The sequence below is a fragment of the Symphalangus syndactylus genome, chromosome 23 (genome assembly GCF_028878055.3).
Source record: "Symphalangus syndactylus isolate Jambi chromosome 23, NHGRI_mSymSyn1-v2.1_pri, whole genome shotgun sequence".
Lineage (NCBI taxonomy): Eukaryota > Metazoa > Chordata > Mammalia > Primates > Hylobatidae > Symphalangus > Symphalangus syndactylus.
The window spans coordinates 65,626,502-65,645,478 of NC_072445.2; the positions used below are offsets into that span (position 1 = coordinate 65,626,502).

General features: G+C 42.7%; 2 protein-coding genes across 21 annotated transcripts in view; one reads left to right on the top strand and one right to left on the bottom strand.

Annotated features, from left to right (window-relative positions):
- FARS2 (phenylalanyl-tRNA synthetase 2, mitochondrial) overlaps positions 1-18,977 on the bottom strand; it is a 524,433-nt gene that overhangs the window by 503,484 nt on the left and 1,972 nt on the right. For 6 of the 17 annotated variants that reach the window (XM_063632672.1, XM_063632673.1, XM_063632674.1 and 3 more), the window contains exon 1: positions 8,960-9,300. The exons of 1 other annotated variant lie outside the window; for it this stretch is intronic. The gene's annotated coding sequence lies outside the window, so the exon portion shown is untranslated. Of the gene's footprint in view, positions 1-3,048; positions 3,143-5,358; positions 5,596-8,931; positions 9,615-18,977 lie in introns of those variants that run through there. 10 more of the 17 variants (XM_063632665.1, XM_063632663.1, XM_055263664.2 and 7 more) reach the window with 10 other exon arrangements.
- LYRM4 (LYR motif containing 4) overlaps positions 9,668-18,977 on the top strand; it is a 154,451-nt gene continuing 145,141 nt past the window's right edge. For all 4 annotated transcript variants that reach the window (XM_055263686.2, XM_063632678.1, XM_055263685.2 and 1 more), the window contains exon 1: positions 9,668-9,977. In XM_055263686.2, the coding sequence (XP_055119661.1) occupies positions 9,892-9,977 (86 nt within the window). In that variant the 5' untranslated portion in view covers positions 9,668-9,891. The remainder of the gene's footprint in view (positions 9,978-18,977) is intronic.

Below are 18,977 nucleotides of genomic sequence, written 5' to 3' on the forward strand. Positions count from 1 at the left end.
CCAGTACTATAATGAACTTTTAATTTTCAAATAGCTTTCAAGACAAGAGAAAAATTTCAGGAAACACTGTAACTTGACACACGTGGAATCTCCTCTACAAAGTTAACAGAAGGGCATCCAGACAGCTTGACAGTTCTAGTGAACCACACTTATGTCCTGAAATGTATTCATCTGGGACAGTTTAGTTGGAAATTATTTGAAGACCTGGGCTCTACAAATGAAAGCTGACTGTAATTATCATCCAGCCCAGATCTCACAGTACGCAGAAGCCAAAGGTGTAAGTGGGATTCCTAACGAGGCTTAACAACATGAATGCCCAGTCACATGTGCTTGTCTCAAAGTGCTCCAAGACTTGAAATAAATAACAATGTGCTTATCTCAAAACGTCAAGAAACAGGAAAGAAAGTATGCTGCCTGCTAAGCTTTTTCTATTTCATGACTGCTTCATTTTACTTTCCCTTTGCACTGCAGAATTCCAGGAATTGCTTAAAAAAAAGATAATTCTCCCAAAAAACTCATCTTCATTAACTGAAGCTAACTGTTTTACTCTCTGCCAATACTACTGTAATCCATTTCACAGAAGCCAGGCTTTTATTATTCTTAAATATTGTTAGTTAACTCAAACTCACAATTACAGATACAGATTACAGGTTTGCCAGGCTGAAGTGCTTCAATTGTGCTCAGAAAATAAATGTTTACATTAAAAATTTATAAAATATTAAATCATGTAATTCACTATAATAGCAAAGAAATCATGAATTCTCTGTATATCTTCTATTGTTAATAACAGTCTACAGTACACTATCAACGGTATGTATCATCCTCTGAGAGATCAGTTAACATCACAGATCTCAGTATTGCACATCTTAAGACACTGACCTGTTATTTTTCCAGTGATTAGCAAAACATAGGCTGTTTTTTTGTAAACAGGCTCAACACTGCAAATCCTAAATGTTTTCTATAAACAACCTACTGACCTGAACAAACAAGAGATGGCGGCCAATACACTCACTCGAAGAGGTCAATCAGAACTTCAAATATGTCACTAGAAAAATTACTAAAATGAGATATTGCTAAATAGCATGAAAAGGACTCTTCTTTTTTTTTGGTTATTTTTATTTTTTTTTATTATACTTTAAGTTTCAGGGTACATGTGCACAAGGTGCAGGTTTGTTACATATGTACACATGTGCCATGTTGGCATTAGGTATATCTCCTAATGCTATCCGTCCCCCCTCCCCCCACCCCACTACAGGCCCTGGTGTGTGATGTTCCCCATCCTATGTCCAAGTGTTCTCATTGTTCAATTCCCACCTATGAGTGAGAACATGCGGTGTTTGGTTTTCTGTCCTTGCGATAGTTTGCTCAGAATGATGGTTTCCAGCTTCATCCACGTCCCTACAAAGGACATGAACTCATCCTTTTTTATGGCTGCATAGTATTCCATGGTGTATATATGCCACATTTTCTTAATCCAGTCTATCATTGATGGACATTTGGGTTGGTTCCAAGTCTTTGCTATTGTGAATAGTGCTGCAATAAACATACGTGTGCATGTGTCTTTATAGCAGCATAATTTGTAATCCTTTGGATATACATCCAGTAATGGGATGGCTGGGTCAAATGGTATTTCTAGTTCTAATACCTAAGAATCCAACTTACAAGGGATGTGAAGGACCTCTTCAAGGAGAACTACAAACCACTGCTCCATGAAATAAAAGAGGACACAAACAAATGGAAGAGCATTCCATGCTCATGGATAGGAAGAATCACTATTGTGAAAATGGCCATATTGCCCAAGGTAATTTACAGATTCAATGCCATCCCCATCAAGCTACCAATGACTTTCTTCACGGAATTGGAAAAAACTACTTTAAACTTCATATGGAACCAAAAAAGAGCCCGCATTGCCAAGACAATCCTAAGCAAAAAGAACAAAGCTGGAGGCATCACACTACCTGACTTCAAACTATACTACAAGGCTACAGTAACCAAAACAGCATGGTACTGGTACCAAAACAGAAATATAGACCAATGGAACAGAACAGAGCCCTCAGAAATAATACCACACATCTACAACCATCTGATCTTTGACAAACCTGACAAAAATAAGAAATGGGGAAAGGATTTCCTATTTAATAAATGGTGCTGGGAAAACTGGCCAGCCATATGTAGAAAGCTGAAACTGGATCCCTTCCTTACACCTTATACAAAAATTAATGTGAGATGGATTAAAGACTTAAATGTTAGACCTAAAACCATAAAAACCCTAGAAGAAAACCTAGGCAATACCATTCAGGACATAGGCATGGGCAAGGACTTCATGGCTAAAACACCAAAAGCAATGGCAACAAAAGCCAAAATTGACAAATGAGATCTAATTAAACTAAAGAGCTTCTACACAGCAAAAGAAACTACCATCAGAGTGAACAGGCAACCTACAGAATGGGAGAAAATTTTTGCAACCTACCCATCTGACAAAGGGCTAATATCCAGAATCTACAAAGAACTTAAACAATTTTACAAGAACAAATCAAACAACCCCATCAAGTGGGCGAAGGACATGAACAGACACTTCTCAAAAGAAGACATTTATGCAGCCAAAAAACACATGAAAAAATGCTCATCATCATTGGCCATCAGAGAAATGCAAATCAAAACCATAATGAGATACCATCTCACACCAGTTAGAATGGCGATCATTAAAAAGTCAGGAAACAGCAGGTGTTGGAGAGGATGTGGAGAAACAGGAACACTTTTACACTGTTGGTGGGAGTGTAAACTAGTTCAACAATTGTGGAAGACAGTGTGGCGATTTTCTTTTTTTTTTGAGACAGAGTCTCACTCTGTCTCCCAGACTCCAGTGCAGTGGCGTGATCTCAGCTCACTATAAGGTCCACCTCCCAAGTTCACGCCATTCTCCTGCCTCAGCCTCTCGAGTAGCTGGGACTACAGGCACCCGCCACCACATCCGGCTAATTTTTTTTGTATTTTTTTAGTAAAGACGGGGTTTCACTGTGTTAGCCAGGATGGTCTCCATCTCCTGACCTCGTGATTCACCCGCCTTAGCCTCCCAAAGTGCTGGGATTACAGGTGTGAGACACCACGCCCGGCCTGGACTCTTCTTTTCATGGCAAAGCTCCTAGAAGAGAGAAAACAAGCTCTAAATAAATGATAGCTATCATTACAATAAGCTGTAGCTAGTTTGATTAACGAATCATCCTAAAATATCTGGACAACATGAAAACATTATTCCTAAAATACTGGTCCCTCACACGCAGCAAGAAAGAAAGAATGAAAGTGATCTAAGATTACAACAAATCGCACTGTGAAAGAATTCTCATGGTGGTCGGAGTTTGTAACATGAAAAGATGGTTTCTTTCCTTTACAATGAAAAGAATTAATGTATTTTCCTTTTTTTAAAGAAAGAAACCTCTAGAAATAACTGACATTTAATATACTTAACACAAAATAAATTGTCAATTTCATTGTTACTGCCCACAAATACGGGAACCCTTAGCCTCCAATCAATGAAGCTAGAGTGCCTAGTTGCAACATATCATAGCTTTCAGGATTCCTCAAAACAGAGAACAGATTTTCATAAGTATATCTGAAAAAAGCTTCTACAGAAATGTGTCTCAGAGAATCCCCCAAGAGGAAATGTCTCACATACACACATAAATAGACAACCTAAAAAAGCACTACGTCTTTTCAAAGAGATGTTAATAGAATAAAATGTAAATTTATCTTAAATAACTAAAAAGCTAGTATAAAATCAACATTTGAGATTCCCAGAATATTTATAATATTTCCAATACAAACCGGTTAGCTTTACAAATAAGTGAGAATTCAACTAAATTAAAATTCAAATACGACTAAAATTTACCCGTTATCCAAGAAAAATCAATAAACTTCAAATTCCTGAAGCTGGTACTTTATCTGTGAAGCAGTGTTGCATCATAGCTAGGCAGATCACATCTCAGGCCAAGGCCCACACTAGCTACTTTCCAGCTGTCTGACCCTGGCTAAATAAACTCTCAGCTTCATTTCTTTTTCTATTTTTTATTCTATTTTATTGAGATGGGGTCTCGCTACGTTACCCAGGCTGGTCTCAAACCCCCAAGCTCAAGTGATCCTCCTGCCTCAGCTTCCCACAGTGCTGGGATTACAGATGTGAGCCACCACACCTGGGCAGCTTCACTTTTCTTAAATGGAGATAACAGCTCTTCCATCAGGTCATGGAAAGACTAACTCAAATCGTATCAGGATTCAGCTCATCTCGTGCCTAAAACACATGAAAGCCGATGTATTACCTTTTCACGGGATCTCCCCGTTCTCACCCTCATGCACTCTACAGCTCTGACCAAAGCCTTCCACAGGTCATGATTGTTTTTTCTTAGACCTCAATCATGGTTTCTCCTTCATCCTTTCAAGGTAAAGGGTGAATCATCTTCCACCTACAGTAGCCATCTTACCACCACACTCACACATTTAAATCCTTCAATTCCTTTCAAGGCCCAGGAGAAACTTAAATCCTCTCAAGCCCAACACAAACACTACCTCCTCCATGAAGCCCCCTAATTCCTTCAGGTCAATGTTTCTCAGCCCTGGCTCTACCCAATTATGGAGAGAATTAAAAAAAAAAAATTAAACAAAATTACCTGAAGCCTGGGCATTAGCCCTGCTGTTGGTCTGAGGTGTGGCCTAAGCATCAGGGATGAAGTGACCTCTCCTTGCACTGAGACCCCACGATGCTTCACCAGCCCTTCCCTTGCAGCACTTTGTACAGGATGGTGGAAAAGTTATTGCTGTTTTCACCATTAAAAGTAACGGTCAAAACCGCAGCTACTTTTCACCAACCTGATACCTTATTTTAATCATATACAAATGCATTCAAACTATAAACTTCTGGAAAACAGGATCAGTGTTTGATTTATATATCGCCCTCAAGTTATCACAAGAACAGTAACTTGAATTGCTAGGCTGCCAGCTATCTCTTGAATGCACAGGTAAATAAGCAACATTTCGGTGCCTCTGGAATATAGGATTCAAATTCATGATTTGAAACAAAAGGTTATCAGTACCCGAATAAATAATCTCCACTTCAACAGCTCAGCTCTTAAGTTCTACTTATATGACTCAGCCAATGCATAAGGGAAGAAATGATTTATTCCAGAAAGAGAGAAAACATCACTAAAATAAAGCTAGTACAGGGCTAAACACTTCAGTGGTCCCTCCCTTCCCACCTCCTACCATTCTAAAACACTTAGAGTTCTCTAAATAGATCAAGCACCCTTCTTCCTCCATGCTTGGAATATACACTGCAATCTTTAACCACATTCCTCATGTGGCTCTTACTTCTCATTCTGGAAACACCTTCCACGATGGAAAGCCTTCCCATAGGTGAAACTCCTGGTTTAATATTCCTCTTCCGTATTCCTTTAGCGTCTGCTATTACTCATATCGCAGCAACTGTCAACAAGAAATTATCGGCCAAGTGCCACGACTCACAGCTATAATCTGAGCTCTTTGGGAAGCCAAGACAGGAGAGGCACTGAGGAGTCTGAGACCACCCTAGACATCATAGTGAAATCTCATCTCTACAAAAAAAAAAAAAAAAAAAAACACTTAAAAATTTGCCGGGCATGGTGGCATGAGCCTATAGGCCTAGCTACTCAGGAGGCTGAGGCAGGACAATCACTTCAGCACGGGAGTTTGAAGTTACAAGGAGATATGATAGCAGCACTGCACTCCAGCTTAGTAAACAGAGACCCTGTCTCTATAAAATAAATGATTGTTTGGCTTATCTAGTCACCTACAAGTTGCTTAGGGGTGGTGAGGCTGTCATCACTGTAACTATATCGTCTTATATAACATATGGTACTTATGGGCCGGGCGCAGTGACTCACGCCTGCAATCCCCACACTTTGGGAGGCCAAGGCAGCTGGATCACCTGAGGTCAGGAGTTCAAGAACAGCCTGGACAACATGGTGAAATTCCATCTCTACTAAAAATACAAAAAATTAGCCGGGCGACATTGCACCACTGCACTCCAGCCTGAGCAACAAGAGTGAAACTCAGTCTCAAAAAAAAAAATAAAAAAGAAAAGAAAAGAAAAACCATAACCCATAGTACTTAGGAAGTGTTCAATAAATGCTGAAGGAATGAATGAATGAGGAAAAAGGCTTCAGTTTGTTCATCTGTACAAATGAATGAGTTGATATCTAAGGTCTTCCCCCTTCGTGTTCTATTAAAATGAAGGATCAATGTATAATACTTGGATTCATGTGTGGTGTAGAATAGAATAATTTTTTTTGTTGTTGGTTTTTGGGTTTTTTTTTTGGTTTTTTTTTTGTTTTTTTTTTTTTTTTTTTGGTAGACAGGGTCTCACTCTGTTGCCCAGGCTACAGTGCAGTAATGTGATCATGGCTCAATGCAGCCTCAACCTCCAGGGCTCAAGCAATCCTCCCACCTCAGCCTCCCAAGTAGCTGGGACTACAGGCACACGCCACCACGCCCAGCTAATTTTTGTATTCTTTGTGTAGAGGTGAGGTTTCGCTATGATGTATTTTTTGTATAGATGGGGTTTTGCCATGTTGCCCAGGCTGGTCTCAAACTCCTGGGCTCACGCAATCCACCTGCCTCAGCCTCCCAAAGTGCTGGGATTACAGGTGTGAGCCACCATGCCCAGCTGAATAATTTCCAAATAATATCGTAAGTTACTACTACTATACAAATTTTATTTTATATATCATTTTGATATTTAAGCTTAAGGACAGTAAATTGTTGTTACACTGTTTATTATGATTAGAGAAATTTCTCTTCACAAAGCATTAAGTGGTCATTGACAATTGACAACCCTAATTTGAATAGAAGTTGACACATGATCTTACATAAAGAACTACAGGTAGTCGATAACTTTTGATAAATGAATACTAAAGAAATTTTTACATTTGATGCCTAAATGGTACCTCCTATTTTACAGATACTCTCTAAGAAAAATTTCAACCCAGAATAGAATGAATATTAGAGGACATATGTGTAAGGTCCATTCTTCAGCTTCTGGCCCAAATCTACTTACAATCTCAAATAGAGCTATTTTTTTTTTAAGTCATCTCCACAATGAAGATGTGCAAAAGTGAGATGTAGCTTCGGAATGATTATTTTCTTTTAGCTTCTCCAGGCAATGATGTCCAACGCACTGGTAAACCATTTTAAATAAAATAATGAAGTATTTTTGTGAAGACTTGGCTCAGAATTAACTGGCAAGCTATCACTTTCCTAACTGCAACCATTTCTCGTACTAACAGAGGACTAAGCTACCCAAATTATTTAAACTATACATATTTATTTGGAAAAGTTTTATTTGATTACAACAAAGCCGAGTCATTTAGATACATTAATTATATACATTAATGATTAAATTCCTTGATAATTAGGTAGAAACAGTTGTATATAGTAATTATTCCAATTTTACTCTCAAAAGCAAAATATACAATGTAATCCTTGCTATTTTTAAACAAGCCAAAATAATCTTCAAGTTTTTCCTTTTCACTCTGATAGCATTCTCCATCAGTAACTTGCATTAATGTTGTAGCTTTGAGGTGCCGCATATCATTTCATATCACCAGCACACAATAGTGTATCAAGAGAAATCAGCTCTGAATCTTACTCTATAACAATGTGCAATTGCCTTGGTCTTGGATCCTTTAAGAAATACCAAAGGGAAAACTCAAAAAAGTCCTTTCAATAAACCAGATGCTAGATTTGCTCCGTGACCTGACCAACCAGGAAGTAATAGAAGTTTTGCTATCCTGTTTTAAAAAATAATAGTAATAATAACAGACATGAGATTTTCAAGAAATCAGGGAGGAGACTTAAAGGTATCTTAATAAAAGTATTTTCTCTTCAGTGCCTTTTAAAAACTATCACTGCATCAGGATTAGTAAGAATATCTGGATGCAAGGACACCAGGTTGCAAGTACACTAAAGAATGGTAAGGTCAGAGAAGTGTTTCCTGCCTTTAAAGTTCCTGAAAATAGAGGCTGGGCGTGGTGACTCACACCTGTAATCCCAGCATTTTGGGAGGCCGAGGCGGGCGGATTGCCTGAGGTCAGGAGTTCGAGACCAGCCTGACCAACATGGTGAAACCCCGTCTCTACTAAAAATACAAAAATTAGCTGAGCGAGGTAGCGCGCGCCTGTAATCCCAGCTACTCAGGAGGCTGAGGCAGGAGAATAGCTTGAACCCGGGAGGCGGAGGTTGCAGTGAGCCCGAAATCCCGCCACTGCACTCCAGCCTGGGCGACAGAGCGAGACTCCATCTCAAAAAAAAAGGAAAGAAAAAAGTTCCTGAAAATACAAAGTTGCTTAGATATACAGCAGGTATATCGTTTCAAAACCAAATACACTAAAGCAGATGAGAACACAACCGTGACCAAGTGGTTGGGAGAAAGATGGATTTTAATGCAAAGTTGTTTTGTTTTTACGCATAAAGGTACTTCTCGCTGTGCTTGAGTGCAGAAAGGTGTGGTTCTTCCTAAGGTTGATTACATAAAGCAAGATTCCAAAAACCAAGAAAAGTGCTTGGCAAACACAGTAACTAGAACTGGCTGAAGCTTCCTGCGTCCAGTCCCATGCTCAAAGATCAGAACAAGCAACTTTATCCACCACTTTAATAAGATGATTCAAAAAAGTTGAAGTCTTCTGAAGAAAGCCATGCTTGAAAACTTGCTCCGCTTCTTGGAGAACGCCTAAAGTCCTAAAGGTCTCTAATTATTCTCCAAAGTCTGCAGCCCAGGCTGCATTTTACGCATTTATTAGATTACAAAACCACGGGGACTCTTCACTCAAAAGCAAAAACACATCCAGAAAGAGGAAAAACTCCACGGCCAATGTAAACCCCCTACACCACCAACCGCCCACGTCGTACCCCAGGCTGCAACGAGGCCTGCACTCACCCACCGCTCGCCCGGGAAACCCAGACCCAGGTGTTTCAAAATCAGAAGCACGGCAAGCTCGTTCGCTCTCACGGGCAAGAACCTTAAACACCAACTTCAGAGATACCCGTGCACGCTGGGCGCTGCCATTTTGACAGAAAGCGGGCCTGCCCCAGAGGCCCCTAAGCAGGTCGCCCTGAGCAGAGCCGGAGTAGCACAGAACCCCTGTCTCATCACCTCCACACCCAGACGTCGCATCCTCCGGCCTGAGGAATACCAAGAATCCCCACCCTGCCGACCAGGATCGGGCGAAGTCAAGTCACCCTTGAAATCCCGCAAGGCCTCTCAGGCAGCGCCGAGGGCGGCCGCAGCCAGCGTGGGCGGGGCATCCGCAGTCAGGGGCGGGGCGTCGGCGTGGCGGCCTTCGGTAACCAGGGCAACGCGGCCTCCTGAAGGTAGGAAGGGGCGCTGCGCCCCGAAACACAAATGTCTCCGCCAAGACCCCGGATGGTTCGCAAAGGCTCTCCGTGATGCAACTGCACGTCCCTCGAATGCCCGGGCCTCCGATATCCATCCCCCAGGAGCTTGGATGGATGCACGGGCGGCCGGGCCTCTTATTTCCCCGCCCTCCCGCCGCGTGAAGCGGCGGCTGGGTCCCGAGCCTCCCGGCAGGGGCGGGGTCGGGGCGGGGCGGGGCGGAGGCATCTCCGTCTCCGCACCGCCCCCTTAGCTGTCCCGAGCCTTGCCTGCGCCCGCCCCCGAAGCGGCGCGGGACGCCCGGCGCCGCCCGCGGTCCTCAGGGCTGCCCGCTTAGGCTTAGGCCCGGCCCGCTGTCAAGGCCGAGCCGCTGCATTTTATTTCGTTCGTGGTTTCTGCACAGGCTGGAGTTCCGTCGGTTGGGTCGTACTTGGGACCTCGGCGAAGAGGACCCGTTTATTTTTTTTCTTTCCAAAATGGCAGCCTCCAGTCGCGCACAAGTGTTAGATCTGTACCGGGCGATGCTGAGAGAGAGCAAGCGTTTCAGCGCCTACAATTACAGGTGACCCAGCGGGCACCGGGGGCCGGGGGCGGGGGACCGGGGGTGCGGGCTGACGCGGAATGTCCCCGGGAACTGGGAGCCACCGTGGTGCGCCAGCGGCCGCGAGGCACGGACCGGGCTCCGCCATCGAAAAGCGTACTCCTGCCTACAGGTGTGGCCTCTGAGACCTCGGGGAGGAGCTCTTTCTACCAGGGGAGACGTTCGTGTCTTGTGACGTTTTCCCCCTAAAGGCTATCTTGGTAGTTCTAGGAGCATGATTAGTGTTATGTTTTTCTGCAGAAGAGAAAAAAAGGATGGAAATCAGCCATTGGTGAAGTTAAGGCCAGTGTGCTGCATATGTAAAACTTCCCTTGAGCATTGGAAGCGTTGAGAGTGGAAGTGGCCAGTGAGTAGCACACAGCGACAAAGCTGAAGGCACACTCTAACACCGCCCTAAAATTTCCTAGGTGTCGTAATGAGTTCTTTTGTTTGCAAGAGTCCATTCTATTTAAGGTATGGTGGAAATGCGTAGCGGTAAAGGCAAAAGGGTCTCACAAGCTTTGGAGCTGAAACCTCAGTTTCTCCTGGCTCACCAGACAGAGATCCCGCTTACTGGACCTTGACAGCAGGATACTGAGGGCCTAAACTCTTACATCTTTAGTATAACACATTCACTGTTTCTCATGCCTCCCCACTCTCCTATTTGCCTATGAGTCTTTTAGCGTTACTCTTTGTATGTTTTTTCTAATTCAGAGCCTCTGCTTTCACAGTGTTGCTGGTTCTGACCCATAATTTTCTTATGAATTCTCTCTCTGCATTTTTTTTAGATTTGTTTGTTTTGTTTTGTTTTTACTAACTACCTGTCCCTCTCTGAGTTTGAGCCATATTCCCATGAGAAAGAATCTGGTTGGATCACCTCATCTCTTTACCCCAAGCCTCACTTAGGTGACTGGCCAGACTGTGGATTGGATGTCATAAGAGCAGAGCCTACCCTTGGAACATACCTGGTTAGGTAGGCCCCCCCTCCAGCAGGTGTGTGAGCTGGCAGGCCCTGAGATGGGTCTGCCCAGTACAACCTCTGTCAGAGGACAGGAACAGTAAGCCTCTTAAGCAATGACTCTCAAATTTTTAGAAACCCGCCTGGAAAGTATACTCATCCTGCAAATTTGTAAACAGCATCTGGGTCATACCACTAAGGTTGTATCCACCCAGTTAGGTGGTTAAATTTCATGGGAGAGAATGATTTTGCTTAATGACTTTGACTTTGGAGAATAAGGAGTGTAATAATAGGCATACTGGTGGAATTTTAGCAAGAATTAACCAAACACGTAGCACCAAGTACTTAACCAAGTCTGTTGAGGAAACACATGAAATATGCAATGTAAATAAATAGAAACCATTTGATTTCACCATAGTCTGGAGTAAGATAGTTTGTCATTAAAGCTTACTCAGGTTACACAAGGACTTGGAATCAGCAGGCAATTCACACACTAAAGAAAGTGGCAGGGAGAGGGTCTATGTGAGAGCATGTAAGAAAGTCAAGGTGGAGCCCTCGAAAACTGTAACTTGGACAAGTCACTCAATCTCTGTATTTCAGTTTTCTTGTTTATGAAATAGATTGTTGGACTAGACAATCTCTAAGGACCCTTCCATTTCTGAAATTCTCTTTGGAAATGATTTATGAGCAAATGAGGCCCAAGTGTTTTCAAATGAGTAATTGCCAACTGAACAGGAAAATCATTCACGAAACTCAACAGGAAAATCATTCAAACTTTAGGAAAATCATTCAAGGCTGTACCTGAAAGGCAGAAAATTGAAAATGGGTTTCAGTATGGGCAACTGTAAGATCATATGCATTCAGAAAACAATTGGTCAAATTATACCTTAAGCATATACTTTTAAGCTAAACTTATTATCTAAATATAAATATATTATCCAAAGGAGCCTGATAATCATTTTATACTGTTGCCTAAGGTCATAGACCTAAAAACCCAGATTTCTGCTACTATTACCTCCCTGGATAAACTTGCTTGTTATAAAACTATGTCCTCCTTTTACATTAAGGCTGTGTGTCTTGTGAATTTCAAGAACTGTCTCTTCCCTCCTCTCTAATCTCAGCAGCTATTTGTCACTGATGGCAAATCAATAGCAACACAACATCCACTATCAATTCTGTGTGCCACTGCTATCTTATGTTCTTCACGTCCATTAACACATTTGTTCCGACAATAATCTTGTGATTATTTGTATTACCCTGTACGGCAACTGCGGCACAGGAAGCTTAAGTTACCTATGAAAACTAACACAGGGAGTGCTGAATAAGCAATCAAAAGCAGACTAGTAAACGTTTTTTAATGACCTGTGAATTGTGCCTAAAGTAATTGGAGTAGTGAAATAAATACTTTGGAACTCTCTCACAAGACCTATAATATAGGCCACGTGTTGATAGCAGGAGCCCTGTCTGCCCCTCCAGTCTCAGCCTAAGTCCCACATGTGCATCCTGTCCTCTGTCATCATCAGTTGCAGTTTCCTAAATGTGCCACGTCCTGTTGGGCCTCCAGGCCTTTGCAAGTACTGTTCTATCCAGCAGGCTCTTTATCACTCCTGTCTGGAGTGCCCCCTCTTCCTTCAAGATTCAGCTCAATTGTCACCTTCTCTGAACAAAAATTTTCCCAACTCTGTTCATCCCACAGCCTCCATTCCCATCCCTCCCGCCAGCCAAACAGGTCTCATTGCTGTGTGTCATTCTTTTACCTCAGTGCTTCTACAAAACTTCTCTGAAGCATACTTTGCCCAGTGCTATACCACAGCTATCCCCAACCTTCTTGGCACCAGGAACCAATTTCGTGGAAGACAGTTTTTCCATGGACCAGGTCAAGGGAGGGGATAGTTTCAGGATGAAACTCTTCCACCTCAGATCATCAGGCATTAGATTCTCATAAGGAACATGCAACCTAGATCACTCGCATGCGCAGTTCGCAATAGGTGCACCTATGAGAATCTAATGCCACCGCTGATCTGACAGGAGATGGAGCTCAGGCCGTAATGCGCACTCACCCACCGCTCAACTGCTGTGTGGCCCGGTTCCTAACAGGCCATGGACCAGTACTGATAGGTCTATGGCCCCGGGGTTGGGGACCCCTGCTATACCAGGACCTGGAGACAGAAAGATGAGATTTTTGAACTAAGCTAGGCACCTGTTATCAATGGCTTTACAGGCCTATGTGGGACACAGGTACAGAGATAGTTGTCACAGACTGGGTTAAGTGCTGTGACAGAAGGATGCACAGGGTGTAGAATCTAGAAGGCCTCCCAAGGGGTGACGTTGGATCAAAGGCATGAAGCAGTGTGGTGTGGTCAGGCAGGCAAACAGCACAGCACTGCCAGAGAGGTAAGTATGATGCGGGGGGTGACAGGAAGGCACTGAGGTTGGAGAGGGCTACTGATTTGAGGGCCTGGGGGCCGTGCTGAGGACCCTGGACTTTACCCTTAGCTCATAGACAGCCACTAACCTGATATGACCAGATTTGCATTTTTTGATAGATCACTCTGGCAGCAGTGTAGAAGATGATTTTGAGGGGTCAAGGACATCAAATGGGAGTTTATTACAGCAGTGCAGAGTAGAGATAAGGATGCTAGTAAGGACAGGAAAGTGGAAGATAGAGAAGAATGTTGTATTTGATAAATCATTAGAAGGGAAAATTGTTAGAACTCGAATGATTGGATTGAGGACTAAGGAAGACGAGAATCCAAGCAGAGTCTAGAAGGGCATCCAGGTTTCTGGTTAAGCTAAAGCACAGAGAGGGTGAATTTAAACTTGCACCATTAACTGACTTAGGTAATACAGAACTAGCTGGTCTTGTGGAGAGAGGGTTTTTTAGTTCATATTTAGGGTATCTTGGGTGTAAATTTCCCCTGGGATGCCCAGCAGAGGTAGTTAATCATAGGGCTCTGAAGGTCAAAGGAGTGATCAGCACTGCAGTAGTCAGCACCACCAACTCTGTGACCCCAAGCAAGTCGCATCACTCTCTGTTCTGTAGTTTCTTTATAAAATGAGAGTCATAACTGATCCATCTCACACAGTGTAAAAGGGTCCTGAGACCAATAAGTTTAAGAACCACATTCTTTTTTTTTTTTTTTTCCAGTTGAAATCTTGCCCTTGTTGCCCAGGCTGGAGTGCAATGGCGCGATCTCAGCTCACTGCAACCTCCACTTCCCAGGTTCAAGCAATTCTCCTGCCTCAGCCTCCCGAGTAGCTGGGATTACAGGTGCCTGCCACTACGCCTGGCTAATTTTTGTATTTTTAGTAGAGGTGGGGTTTCACCATGTTGGCCAGGCTGGGCTTGAACTCCTGACCTAAGGTGATCCGCCCACCTCAGCCTCCCAAAGTGCTGGGATTACAGGCATGAGCCACCGCGCCCGGCCAAGAACCACATTCTTAAACTTTGTCTTCTTGGCTCTTGTTCAGCCAACTCCTTCAATTTTGCTGCTCCCTAGAATAGCATCCGTAGCCACTGATTTTCTCACCTTAAGCTAGGATTTCTCAATCTTGGCATGACCAACCTTTTGGGCCAGCTAATTCTTTTTTTTTTTTTTTTTCTTTTTTTGAGACAGAGTCTCGCTTTTTCACCCAGGCTGGAGTGCAGTGGCTCAATCTCGGCTCACTGCAAGCTCCGCCTCCCGGGTTCACGCCATTCTCCTGCCTCAGCCTCTCCCAGTAGCTGGGACTACAGGCGCCCACCACCACGCCAGCTAATTTTTTGTATTTTTAGTAGAGACGGGGTTTCACCGTGGTCTCGATCTCCTGACCTCGTGATCCGCCCGCCTCGGCCTCCCAAAGTGCTGGGATTACAAGCGTGAGCCACCGCGCCCGGCCTGGGCCAGCTAATTCTTTGTTAATGGGGGCTGTAGTCAGCACTACTGTTGTGAGTTAATACACGTCAAGTACTTAGGATAGTCCCTGGTGCAGAATAGGTACTTGATAAGTGGAATTATCATCATAAGTCAAATTAAAACCTAGATATTAGATGAATTATCTAGGAATACTATTTAGGTTAGTAGTTCTCATACCGGGGTGATTTTATTTGACAATATCTGAAGACTTTTTTGGTTGCCACAACTTAGGGGGTGCTAGGCATCTGAGGCCAGAGATGCACAGGGGACAGCCCCCATTAACAAAGAATTCACTGGCCCAAAAGGTTGGTCATGCCAAGATTGAGAAATCCTAGTTTAAGGTGAGAAAATTAGTGAGCTACGGATGCTATTCTAGGGAGCAGCAAAATTGAAGGAGTTGGCTAAAGAAGAGCCAAGAAGACAAGGTTTAAGAATGTGCTTCTTCAGCTTAACTGGTCTTAGGCCTTTTACGTTCTGAAATATTACTGAGGACCCCAAAAAGCTTTTGTTTATGTGGGACACATTTCTCATATTAGAAAAAAAAAAGCTTTTAAAAATACCTATTTTAAAATGACTAAATCCAATATGTTAAATAACACTTTCATGAAGAATAACCATTTTTCCTCCCCCTAAATCAGCAGATTGATAGTTTGACACTAGTGCAAGTCTCTTTCATGTTTGGCTTAATAGAAGACAACTGGGTGCTTGTATTTGTTGCTAACTGCAATTTGTTGCTGTATCACATATCACTTAGTGTCTAGTAATTTCCCCTGTATACTCATAAGAGAATGCAGATGTCTTCTGATAACTATGAAAATAGTTTTCCTGGTGGATCCCCTGAAAGGTCTCAGAGACCCCCGCCATGGTCCCTTGGCTAACTACTGTAGGGTTTAAGAAATGGGAGGAGACCAAGTAAAGAGTAGTGTTGCAGAAGTCAAGATAGTCGTATGTTTGGGGAAGGTAGCTGTGGTCAGCAGGGTGGCTTGTCTAAGCAATATCCAGTTCATAAAGAGGGCAATGTAGAGACCTCCTGTACCATTACTAGAGCAGCATTCTTAGTCAAGTGGTTATGGCAGAACCCAGACTGTGGGGGTTGAGACATGAATCAGAACTGCGTAAATTGCTACCAGGGGTAGAGATACCCCCTCCACCTCCCACTGGAATTTTGGTAATAAAACATGAGAGTAGATAACCGATAGAGCAGGACCCCACAAGAGGTGAAAAGTGGTACCTGAGAGCACCGCTGGTGGGGTTGGTCTTGGACAGAATGAACGGTATTTCATTTTACGTGAGTGGAATGAAGAAGAGGGCAAGTTGGAGTATGAGAGGGTGGAAAGTTGAGTTTATTTGTGCCAAGCCTGACAGCCAGTTTCTGGGTTAAGCAGGAGATAAGCAGATGCTGAGGAAGCACCTGTTCCCACCTTTGTTAGGGCACATATCACACATACATGGTTAGCAGAAATTCTGTCATCTCTATTCCTAGTGCTTAGCATAGTACTTATGTAGCAAGTTGGTGCAAAAGTAATTGTGGTTTTGGGCCATGAATTTTAAATTATTATAACTAGGATCAAATATATCTTTATTAATCAAAATAGGAACTATTACAATCAACACGTTTTTGCCAACAAGAAATAAGTTTATTCCTGTGGCGTAAAAATCCATGCTTCGGGATTCTACAAACTCTTGGAAAGCGTTTTCTTCATCCTGCTAGTCAAGGGAGCATTTTCCCTGTAAAAAGTTGTCGAGATGCTTGAAGAAGTGGAAGTTGGTTAGCGGGAAGTCAGATGAATATGGTGGATGAGGCCAATTTGTTCAACTTGTGAAGCGTTGGTTTTGTGACGTGCAGTCAAGGGTCGTTATGGAGACAATTGGGCCGTTTCTGTTGACCAGTGCTGGCTGCAGGCATTGCCATTTTCAGTGCATCTCATGGATTTGCTGAGCGTACTTCTCAGATGAAACAGTTTTGCCGGGATTCAGGAAGCTGTAGTGGAGCAGACCACCAAACAGTGAGCATGACCTTTTTTGGGTGCAAGTTTGGCTTTGGGAAGTGATTTGGAGCTTCTTGGTCCAGCCACTAAGCTGGTCATCACCAGTTGTCATATAAAATCCACTTCTCATCACACATCACAGTCTGATCGAGAAGTGGTTCATTGTTGCGTGGAATGAGAGAAGACAACACTTCAAAACGACGATTTTTTTTTTGCTCAGCATGAAGCACCCACTTATTGAGGTTTTTCACGTTTGCATTTTGCTTCAAATCGAACAACCATCGAATGGTCAACATTGAGTTCTTTGGCAACTTCTCGGGTAGTTGTAAGAGGATCAGTTTCCATGATTGCTCTCAATTAGTCGGTGACAACTTCCAATGGCCGGCCACTAGGCTCCTCCTCTTCAAGGCTCTCGTCTCCTTTGCAAAACTTCTTGAACCACCACAGCACTGTACGTTCGTTAGCAGTTCCTAGGCCAAATGAGTTGTCACAAGTTGTCTCCGCAGCTTTTTGACCAATTTTGAGCTCAAATAAGAAAATTGCTGAAATTTGCTTTTTGTCTAACATCATTTCCATAGTGTAGAATAAACAAACAGCAAGTCATTAGCAAAAAAGAAAAAACAAGAATTGCCCATTAAAATGATATATAACATAACCACATTTATTTAGGAATGTATTCCAGTATCAAACAGCAAATTCCAACAATGCAAAAACTGCATTTCCTTTCACACCAACCTAATAAATATTCATTGTTGAAATGCAAGAGAAAATTGTCTTCAATGTATCCCTCTTATAGCTTAAGAAATATGTTACTGTAAAACTTGAGAAAAGGCTAAAGTGATGGCCAAATGCATACCAAGTGTAGTGTCAGAACTCCCTAATTCTTCATCAGATATTTGAGTTTTTATTAATGTGTTATACACTGAGCATTGTGCAAAGAGCTGCAGATCAAAATGAGCCTCCTATTAAGGGTAAAGAATTACAAGCTCCTAAAGAAGTTTATCAACAAGTACAAAGGAAAGGCCATAGAGAGGAGCTGGTCTCCTAAGTGCCACCTTAAAATCAGGAATGCTTTTGACCAGAAGTCATAGGAACCCTTACACAGGGCTTAATTGGGGGCTTATTCTTCTCACATAGAAAAGGTCTAGAGGTATGTAGCTGCCAGAGCTTATTTAGCAGCTAGAAAATGTCAAGGTATGTGTGGAGTCTCAGTGTTCCTCTCATGCTTATGCCTGATGGTTGCAAACAGCTTTTGAAGCTCCAAATATATCCTTATTTAGTCAGAAAGAAGAAGGGCAGTCACAGCTAGGAAAGGGTAAAGCTTTCCAGGAGGACTCTGCTTTTGCTCATTGACCAAAACTTCATTACATTTATATCACTAGGTAAACAACAAGCTGGAAAATTAGGATACAGCTATTCTAGCATCTCTAGTGAAAAGACAGCAGAGAGAAAACGGTGGGAAGAACTATTGATTAGGCAACAGTCTGTGTCAGCCACAGAGGTGGACATGGGATGGAGGAGCACTCCAGGCAAAGACAGTAAGGCATGTGAAAAGAAAATGCAAGGCAGGCATCAGAACCAGATGTGGGTAACTGTGGCTGAAGCGTTGGACTGAGCTAAATGTCATGATGTTAAATGCTAGGTAAAGTCCCCAGTAAGTAACAAAATAGGTTTCAAGGCAGAGTGAAGCATAGAGAGGAGAAGCAACTTGATTGGTCTCACAGCTGGTCAAGGGCAGAATGGGATTAGAAGGCCGCCTCGCTCCCCATGGGCTGCTGCTTCCACAACCCCATCCTTTTCAGAAGAAAATTCCTGCACCCATGCATCCTGTGAATAAGCCTGCAAAATCTGTAGAAACATCATCCCGAGGAAGTTTATTTTCACAGTTCCTCCTTATAGGTGAAATGGTTAAACAGGCTCCCTAGTTTCATGAGTGGTAAAATTCCTAACTCCTGATCAACCTAAGTGCTGATCAACGTCAGGTCTCGATTACTATGTACTACACAACTGAATGAAACATTGAAATCGGTGATTGCTGTCTTAATGAAGGAACCAAATAATGATTCGTGTTTAGGAGTCTGTTTTCTTTTTGAGCCACTGGAATGCTTTAATATATTACCAGTTGCAATCCAGATTTATT